Source organism: Nannospalax galili, unplaced genomic scaffold (genome assembly GCF_000622305.1).
Source record: "Nannospalax galili isolate Female #2095 unplaced genomic scaffold, S.galili_v1.0 scaffold8150, whole genome shotgun sequence".
Lineage (NCBI taxonomy): Eukaryota > Metazoa > Chordata > Mammalia > Rodentia > Spalacidae > Nannospalax > Nannospalax galili.
Genome location: NW_008328125.1, coordinates 13,016 through 23,308, shown reverse-complemented (window position 1 = coordinate 23,308; position 10,293 = coordinate 13,016). Strand labels below are relative to the sequence as shown.

Below are 10,293 nucleotides of genomic sequence, written 5' to 3'. Positions count from 1 at the left end.
AAAAGGAGAAAAAATGGGCTGGAGAAAGACATGCATTATTCTTGGGAAGATGAGACATTTCCATGGCTTATGTTAACCATCTGTGTTGCTGACCACTGAGAAAAGAGCAAAGCCAAGTAGATTTTTTTTCTTTGCAGACAGTTTTCATTTTTGTTAATAATTTTTCTTTTTTTTTAATTTGTGCAATTCAGTTACTTTTTCCTTTTCTTGTTTTTTTTTGTTTTTTTTTTTTTGTTCTTTGTTTGTTTTCCTTATTTCTCATCATCACTTCATATGGGCAGTGAAAATTCAAAGGAGCGACAGACAACTTCCCTGGGATTCCTGGGCCAGCAACCAGTGCAGCCTTCACATCCACCACCATAACTCGCATCACTCAGATCATTGCAGAGCGCCAGCCCTGACTTTCCCGAAGGCGCCTCCTCCAAACAGCCCTCGTAATGTTCCCGGCTTTCCTCCCATTCTGCCATTTCACTCTATTTTTCTCATTCTCTTCCTCTAACCCATTTCATCCTTGGCTTCTGGGGTGTTGCCCGTGTTTTGTTATTGCTGTTGTTTTCTCTGTACTGACAACATGTCATTTATGATACCCCCTGTCTTTTTATTTCCCCCACTGGAAACCATTTGTCATTATGAAAGAATGTGAGGGAAATAGCTTAATGGCAGATTACCTGTCATGCGTGCATGAGACCTTAGTTCAATCCCCATCACCACAAAAATAATAAATAAAGGATAGAAATATTAAGGCTTGATATGCAGCCCAGGAACATTGCATAGAGTTCAGTGTTCTTAGATCTTTGTGTATGTGCAATCATTTATGACATCCATGTCAGAAAATAGCTATGAAATAAGATTATGAATCTGATGCCTTAAGTTGTTAATGGAGAAACTTTATGTTTGTTTGTTTTTGTCTAAAGCAAAATTCATTGTATGTGCTCTAATGTGCTTCTGAGGATCCTGCTGCTCCTCAGCACTTCGAACTCTTGGGACTTTGAGACTCTAATACACTGGCTCCAGGGCCTGGTCTCTCTCTGGGTGGGGTACTGACCAGCCACAGCTGTGTGTCATGTATCTCTCTGGGTTGTTGCTGCTTAGCAAGGGTGGTAGGCTCATCCCCAACATGGAATGTTCCATGCCAAGTCTTCACTCTCTTACAGCAGCAATGGTGTCTTCGTCCTTTTCTCCTACCTCCATGAGTGCATATAGCCTGAGTTCCCTGAACATGGGGACTTTACCACGAAGCCTCTACTCCACTAGCCCACGAGGAACCATGATGAGGAGGAGACTGAAAAAGAAAGACTTCAAAAGCTCACGTAAGTGAAATGCTCCCCTGTGATCGGTTTGGCCTGCGGAGAATGTGTGGGCACTGCAATCTCTTTTTTTCGATGTGTAGTTTTTGTTTAATTTTTGTGGATTTCATACAATGGCCTTGGAATCTTGATGAATGGAAACCTATGGGAAGAGTGATTTAAGAGTGAAACAGTCAAGCAGATGCTAAGTAGCCAATAGCTCTGGATCATGACTGAAACCTGTGATCTATATGATAATGATTGCACCGTACAAAACTTCAGACCGAACTGGTTCATACTACCTTTGCCTACAACATGTTTTGCTTGAGATTTTTTTCTTCCTCTTTGAATATCATAAAATAATCAAAGATGTGGTTTTTCTTTTAAGATGCCTTTCTATTCTGGGTACCTTTGGACATAAACCTTTGTTCTTTCTTTCTAGATTAATTTTATACAAACTCTGCTCCCTTTGATAAATGTAAGGATATCTTGCATTTGTCTAATGTCATGAAAAATTTCAGAATTTTATTTCTGGACCTTCTTCCAGGACAATGATAACCTTGGACGTTCCTTTTCAAATTCTCATTCCATGTGTTTCTTTTCCTTTTCTCATTGTACTGTCCCACTGAGAATCACAGCTGCTGCATCTATTTCTTGATTTTTAAAAATATTTCATTTATTACTTTTACTTTATGTGTATATGTGTATTTCCTGCATGTATGTAAGTGCACCCATGTTGTGCAATGCCTGCAGAGGTCAAAAGAAGGCATCAATTCCCTGGAACTGGAGTTACAGATTGTTGTTAGCCACCATCTGGGTGCTGGGAATTGAACCCAGGTCCTCTGCAACAGCAGTCAGTGGTCTTAACCACTGAACCATCTCTCCAGCCCCATATTTCTTGATTTAAATAGCATATTTTTATTTATTTATAATAGCATATTTTCATTTATTTCATACATGCATATGGTGGATTTCTATCATATTCAACTCTACTCCCCTCTCCAACTCCTCCCACACCCACCCTTGTCCCCCTCCCAACTTCATATCCTGTTTTATTTTTTTTTTTACGTAATCTACTGGGTCCAGTTAGTACTGCCTATATACATTTGGAGCCATCCACTGGAGCATGGTTAACCTGCCAGGAATCACATCCCTAAATAAAACTAACTGCCCCTCTCCCAGCAGACACCAAGTGTCAGTAGCTTCTCAGCTAGGGATGAGGGGACTCCTCTTTCATCCATGCTGGAGTGTTGACTGGCCTGATCTTGTACAGGCATGGTGCAGACGATCTTAGCTACCGTGAGTTAGCGGGTGCAGTGGTCCTGGTCATACCTAGAAGACGCTGTCCACAGACACTTACTCTGAACTTTGACCAGCTGAGTCTCTGTACTTACACTATCCAACACACAAAGATGTTTCTCTGATGAGGATTGAGAACTACAGTAATCTGTGAGTACAGAAATATGGATTTAGAAGGCAGTTTCATACTGTGTTCATTGTACACTGAAGCATTAAGAAAGTTGCAAGAAAGCTCATCTTCACAAGAGCATCCTGAAATCTAGGAACTTCAGTTCTCATTCTTAAAGAGAATACATAGGTCATGAGGCTTTCATATAATAGTTTCAGGGTTTAAAGTGGGTATATGTACATAATTTGTACGCACACACTGGCTTGATGTGTAGTGATCGTCACTGACAGAAATAGGCTAACAGCCCTCAGCAAGAAAGCACCATTAAAAGGAATTCATTAACATTTGTATTTCTGCTTTAAAGATGAGCCACCACGCCACTCTGTTAGGTGAGGCTTGCTGTGTTCATTAAGAGCATTAGTGAACACAAATTAATGATATGTTTGACTGTCTTGGGTTGATATTTGCACATCCTGAATTTTGTATTAGGAAACAAAGCTGAAGCCAGACTTTCCCATAACCAGTTCATAAATTCCTTCTTGAATCAGCATTCTATTCTCCAACATGGTAGAAAGATAAACAGAAACCTGGTTTGACAAATTTCTAGGTCATATTTACTGTAGATGTTAGCCACTAAAACTCCAATGAAAATGTATATAACGGGATATTTACAAAAGTGTTTCAGGAGATCAGACGCTTCATATTTTAATCAAACAGTAAAGCCCAAAATGATATGAACTTTTATTTCCACTTAAAATAGCTGAACACAATAATGATAGTATTCCAGTTTTTTTTGGGGGGGGAGAAAAGAATTACTTAGTTTTATTGTACTGTTCACCCTGGTTCTTCCCCTGCTTTATTTATGTCTTTATTCTGTGCACCCATTTGGTGCCCGCTTTCTAATAGTTATGTTTCTATAACAACCAGGCCATTTATGGATGGTGAGTCATGGAAGTAGTCAAACATAATAAAGTCTCCTTACTGTTGTTGATGAGGCCAGAGTTTGCAAAACAGAACAGAAATATTCTCCCATGTATTTCCAATATAAAATAAGGACATGGCCAGAAAAGAATGAAATAGTCCCACATAAACATTAAAGCATTCTGTATCATTGACCAAAGGGAGAGATACTGGGAGTTTGTAACAGTGTGTCACTGATAGCAGGAAGCTGTCAGGTTTGCTTCTCAGGGAAAATGTGGGCTTCCATGAGCTCCAGGGTTTGAGGGCAGTCACAGAGCCCAGGAACAACTCTGAACCATGTCACAGAGGAAGCTCTCTCAGTCCCTCTTCTAGAATGTTATGGGCCCTTCCCCCACTGCCAGAGCTGCCCCTTTTTCTGCCACCAAGGACAATCTTCTTCCAAAACCCATCACCTACTATTCTAGCAGTATAACTATGCAGTGGATCTAGCTCAGCCCTTTCTGCCCCTGCAGACAGAGCCAGTGTGGTGACCCCACCTGTTCCCAGTTGACCTGGATTGTCCCAAACAGCAGGTCAGAAGACATTCCCGGAATGTTTTTTTGTTTCCTCGGTCATCACTTTCTACTAGAGAGGGTGACATTGAAAAGAGCTCACACCAAGGAAATGAAGAAACCTAACAACTTTTACAGACAGAAGATAGAGGCAGCTTATGGTGGTAAGCTTTCATAAGTGACTGTGCAGGGAACCCTCAAAGGAACAGCTTAGAAGCTGCCCACCACCACGGTCCAATGTGGAGCTGTCCACCTCTCAGGTGTTCTTCAGTTGGGTCATGAGATTCACAGTGTGTTGTGTCCATAGTGGGCGGTCCTAACTGTGAAACAGTTAGACAGAAGTTTCCAATGGCAGGACCAATAACACACATTACATTAACAACCCTCCAAGCTCTTTGTAAATTTTTTTAAATGCTTCACCTGTCTGGTAGTAAAGCTCACAACCTCCTTAAGTAAACAAGCATTTGGCATATTTTTTTTTAACATTTAAAAGCCAAAAGTTTAAAAACCATTGGCTGTCTTTGGCTTCCCCTACTTTCCTTACATTAAGAAAGACAGAAAATAGCAAAAGTATTAGTTCCCAGCAAACGTGAAGCTTTCTGAACGGACCCTGCCTGCGTGGATGGAAAGAAGAGTGAATCCTGAATGCACACTAGCCTAGCCACTGGATTGAAGTGTGGGGTGTCAGCAGCTTAGTCGTATCTCTCTTTACCTAGCACAGAAGCAGACATGCCTTGAGCCAGTAGTTTGAACCTATTGCTGATTTAATAGCTTGCAGGAGTGTCTGCTTCTGAGCAAGAACTTAGCACACAGAGGTCAAGCCATAGGGTTTTAATTCACAAAGCACCTTTCTTTCTTTTGCTGGTTAACCACACTAATGAAGCAGGCTAATCTCCTCCATGTAATATTGGGTATTTCTTGCTTTCTTTTTGCTTTTAATTTTTAAACCTATACTTTACTGTTTTCATGTCTAATAGTACTTTCTAAGAATTTAATATATATATATATATAAATGACATAATTCAGATGAAATTTTGCTATCTAAAAGGTCAGGTCGCAATATATCAGAGGACTTTGAGAAGTAATTGAAAAATCCTAAATTATTTAATATAATCATATATTTAGGATGTAAATTAATAATTTCATATAATTACAGAATCAGTATATGGTACATAAATTCTTTTAAATTCTAAATTAAATAGCCTAGTAATTTATATCACCTCAACTTGTCTATGGATGGAGTTTATAAATTAATGAATTCTCATTGAATGAGTCTTCTTTTATATAAGCAAAATAGTAGAGGTGAAATTACTCAACACTCTTTGAACCAAAAATATAGCAAGTCTCTCCTTTGAGAGTCTTTGCTTTGTCTAAAGTAATCCCACTTATCACTGTTCAGGTTGGCCTGTTTCTTCCTTGTTCTGTCTTAGTGATGATGTGCAATAGCTAACTCAAATGCACTTTTTAACTCTAGTTAAGTAGCCCCCAAACTGTATCAGATTTTCCTCGAATGGAGGAAAGTGCTGATGTGAAAGGTTCAGAGAGGACAGCATTGCAGTTGAAAGCCAGAAAGCTTCCTTAGAAGTGAGTGGAAATGACTTTCCATAGAGGTGCTGCCCTACTGTGAGCAAAGACTGGGAGAAATGCAGCTCTCCAGATCCTGAATGTGGTGTTAGAATCCAGACCAGACTGCCGCTCCTGCTGCAATCCCTGCAACAGCCCCTCTCCTCCCACAGATACAGTCTCTGGATAACAAACTTCCACATGGCTAGGTTCCTCACCTGGGGAAGTGAGTGTACATCAAAGGGTTACTGATGTCCACACATCCTGCCCGCATCCCTTCTCTGCGTCCTGCTGAAGAATTAGAGAGCCTGGCTGCAGGCTTCTGCTGAGATGCCTTTCCCCTTCCTCAGGGAGCTGTAAGATGGGAGCCCCAACCCAACCCTGTCATGTGGGTCCGGTTCCCCTTTAGTCTATGCTGTCTGTCTTTGGTGCTAGACCTGAACTGTCCTGAGAGCCCCAGCCATGTTGTTGTCAACTGTTTGTCCATGGTGTTAGTAACTCTTCTAACAAACTTCTTACCCCAAACAATCCACTGTAGTGTGTCCTTAAGCCCTGCTTCCAAGACCTTTACCAATAGCAAATGGTATCTTCTAATAGCTTTGTGTCATTGATGGCAAAAAGTATGGCTAGGAAACAGAATACATGCAAGAACAATAAAGCCAGACTAAAGAATGGATCTGAGTTCATATATATTAGGCCCAGAGTCAGACGTTGGCATTGTATGCTATCAGCTACCTGCACAGAGTATAGGATTTGGGACTGCCTCCTTCCCCTACACAGTACAGACTATGTTACCTAGAATCTAGCTGAGACACTGATGACAGCTAAGGAGGAACCTGGTTTTTTCATTACCTCTCCTAGACACCACACTCCCTTATGCTGTTAGTTATAGTGATCTCCATGACAGAAACCTTTGGGTACCAAAGAACAACTTCTAGTTCTTTGTGGTAACTCAAGCAGAATCTACATGAAATATTATTTCCAGACAGGAAAATATAGATGATATCAGACAATGATTCACAAAACAGTCATTTGACAATCAAATCTGGAAAACAAAGAGCACTAAAGGACCCAGAAGTCCATATATTCGAATAGTTAAAATAAAGGGTAATGAAAGCCTGAATTAGGGCATTGAAAGTAAAAATGGAAAAGATTTATACAGCATTTCGTTATTCATACTCTAAGAACTTGGCAGTTGATGAGTTGGAGACAGTAGGAGTTGTGAATCAAAAACTACTGTGAGATTTCAAGATTGGAAGACTGGAAACGTGATCTTTTCATAGACATAGGAGAGGAAATGAGAAACTCAAGATGACTCCCAAATTTCAAAAATAGTTTTTAAATATTATTAATTTTATTTTATGTGTGTGAGTATATTGTCTGCGTGTATGTAAGTACACCCGTGTCATGCAATGCCCATGGAGGTCAGAAGAGGGTGTCAGAGTCCCCTGAAACTGGAATTACAGCTGGTTGTTAGCTGCCATGTGGGTGCTGGGAATTGAACTCAGGTCCTCTACAAGAGCAGCCAGTGCTCTTAACTGCTGAGTCATCTCTCCAGCCCCTCAAAAATAATTTAAGGTACTTTGAGATGTGTTTGCAGATGGGATGTCTATGCATTGAAGAAATTCATCACTGAAACTGGAGAGCCAGATTTGAGAAGTCACTGGCAAAGGACATATAGACAGGTTTGAAGTGCTTGAGGGGAAGAATGAGAGAGCTCTGTGCTAAACAAAACCGTGAGTGAGGCTCTGTTTAATAGACAGAAGGTGGGAGAGGTATTGCATGGACTAAGTCAGAAACTAACATCAAATCTTCATCAACACCTAAAGAGCAGTTTCAGAGGAGGAGGTGTCTGAATCCTGTCACTGCACAGTAGTTAGAGTGAATGAGGCCATTGATTTTTTTTTTTTTTTCCAATCAGAAAGTCATCAGTGAGAGCAGCTTTGGCAAAGGGTGAAAGGAGAAGACAAATCTTAAGCAGTGTCAGAATCAGTACAGTTCTATGGGTCAAGGTCAGAAAAGCTGGGAGAGGAAGTGGGAAGTTTAGAAAAGCAGCAAGAGAAGTTTTAAATGGCGCAAAATCACGGAAGTGTTAGAAAGGGACGGTCAGGACTTCAAGGTTATAATCAGCTACATAAAAAGGTTGAGGCCAATATGAGCTACCCATGAGACTATATCAAGATAAAAGAAATACTAAAAGGAGGCATTGACCTTGAAATGTGAGGGAGGATGAAAGGGAAAAGAGAGAGAAAACAGTTCACAGCACAGAGAAGCTGAGGTTGAAGTGAACGTTATCTGTGAAACTCTCAAATAGGTGGATTTTATCATTCTTGTAGGAAATGAAGTTTGACCCTTATAAGGATAGAAGAGTTTGAAACTGATCCTTAAGAAATCAAATAACTTGGAAGAATATTCAACAAAGTATTATAGGGCCCAGTGGAACATAATATGAATTTATAGTTGACTTTCTCTGACAATCTTCAGCAACTCAGTAACAGCAGGAGAGTTGACTGGGAATTTCCAGAGTATAGAGAGTTTAGCAAATCACACGGGGTTTAGCAATCTCTAATGCTTCACTGAAATGGTCCCCAGAGGTCCAAGTGCAGTGTGGAGAGAAATGATAGCAATAAAAGACAAGGAGTAGATGGTGGTTTTACAACTACATGCCACAGAATTTCTCATGAAGCCACGGGAAGACCTCTGGAGTCTCCCATTTCTATCTCAACTAGTGCTGTCCTGTTTATATCTGGATTACAAAGGTGTGTCTCAGGATGCTTTCACTTAGAAAGGAAAAATCTGTTGTACATCATACAGTTTGAAAATCAAACAAGTAGTAAGAAATGATACTGGAATTCAAAAAGAGAAGAAACTTATTTAAGCTGTGGGGACTCGCTAACACAGCATGTGATCAATAAGGAGCATTTAAATATTAAGGTTGTGTAGATCCTTGAAAAGAAGGTGAGGGGCAGCAACAGGCTGTGTTGATGGATTTGCTAGTAATTGTCATTGCTAGGGCAGTGGTACCTCAACGCTAGTGTGTTAGAAGGTTGTCACCATTATAAGGACAAGGAAAGCTACAAGTCAGACCTAGGAGACCAAAGAAATAAGACGTGGAGTCAGCAATGAAATAAAAGAGAAAATTTTGAAGGCAGGAAACTAGGTTTAAAGAGGAGACAGCAGAAATAGAGTATGGAATTTTAGATAGCAGTTTGAAGAGGAAAAACACCTTATGCAAGGAGCAAAGAGTCTTGTAAAACCCTGTCATTGTCACATGTAGGAGAAAGAAAATGGGTATCAGTTGTGGAGGGCTTGTAGTATGTCTTTCCGTTAAAGAAGGGAGGTTAGATGATAGAAGACCCATTTTGGAGAAAGTAACATGTCAACATAGGACCCTTACAGGCAGAAAGCTTGTTCTTTGAGCACAGGAAGCCAGGTATGGTGGGCAGGGCTATGAGAGGCATCTAGGAATGGAATGGCCCTTTCATGGTAAAAGCTGGGGGTGGAAATAAGGCAGAAATGTTTGGCTGGAGACACAGATGAATATTGAAGAAGTGACTGCAGTGAGAGACAAAGGGAGGCTGGAGGCTAAGCAAGAAAAAAAGTCATGGAGAGACCAAATTTGGGGGCAAGAATATATAGTTTAATGACTCTGTGCCAACCCAGTGCTGGAGAAAGATTGAGGTCCAGCCAAACCTTTCCATTCCTGGGGCCACATATAGATTGTTCCCCAGAAACAGAAGGTTTGGTTATTCTTAAGCACGGGTGGCTGAAGTGGGAAAAAAAAATTAGACCCTCCATCCCAGCTCACCCTCTGGAGGCAGGACACAGACACAAGAGGTGGAATGGCTTGCCCCACAGTCCTCCTCAGCTAGTATTCATTTATACAGCCTAGGATAGACCCCATATCCTAATCTCAAGGCTGTCCTGTTCCTACAGTTCCTGGGATTGGGACATGGAGTGGCTACGCTGGTGTCATGAATCAAATGTGACAAATTAGGAGATTCATTTACCTTGTTGAAGTGAGACCAAACTATTTGCTGAAAAATCAGTGTTTTAAATTCCCTCCATTACCAATGAGTTTTTATTTGAAGACCTGCTCTGTTTTGGAAATGCTGGTATTCCTGATATCCGCTTGAACCTAAAGGCACTTTTTTCATGTCTTCTCCTCTAGTGTCATTAGCCTCTAGCACAGTGGGATTGGCTGGACAGGTTGTTCACACGGAAACCACAGAGGTTGTGCTGACAGCAGATCCTGTCACAGGGTTTGGAATCCAACTGCAGGGCAGCGTGTTTGCTACAGAGACACTCTCTTCCCCTCCTCTGATTTCCTATATTGAAGCTGACAGCCCAGCAGAGAGGTGAGGTACTTCTCTTTCCCAGAAGCTTTTCTGCTCTGCATTTCTCACAACAGCTACCTGAATAGCTAATAAATTATGGAACAGTGCTCAATGCAGGAGAGACAACGGATGATGAACTCTCCCTTCTGATGGTAAATTTTTATGTTCTTGGTCAGGTTCAAGAAGAATTATGAGCATCAGTGCCTTTATCTAGCAGATTTTGTCCA

General features: G+C 40.8%; 1 protein-coding gene across 1 annotated transcript; it reads left to right on the top strand.

Annotated features, from left to right (window-relative positions):
* The first annotated feature begins 286 nt into the window (after positions 1-286).
* LOC103750121 (glutamate receptor-interacting protein 1-like) lies at positions 287-10,129 on the top strand. Its single transcript, XM_008853106.2, has 3 exons — positions 287-434; positions 1,155-1,310; positions 9,901-10,129. Exons 2-3 carry the CDS (start codon positions 1,160-1,162, stop codon positions 10,089-10,091), a joined length of 342 nt encoding a protein of 113 aa, XP_008851328.2. The 5' UTR covers positions 287-434; positions 1,155-1,159; the 3' UTR covers positions 10,092-10,129.
* Positions 10,130-10,293: the final 164 nt, after the last annotated feature.

Excerpts from the sequence above, each read along its gene's own strand:
- LOC103750121 (XM_008853106.2), top strand. The coding sequence starts at position 1,160 with ATGGTGTCTTCGTCCTTTTCTCCTACCTCCATGAGTGCATATAGCCTG. Across the intron at positions 1,311-9,900 it reads GAAAGACTTCAAAAGCTCAC|TGTCATTAGCCTCTAGCACA; the intron begins GTAAGTGAAATG and ends CTTCTCCTCTAG.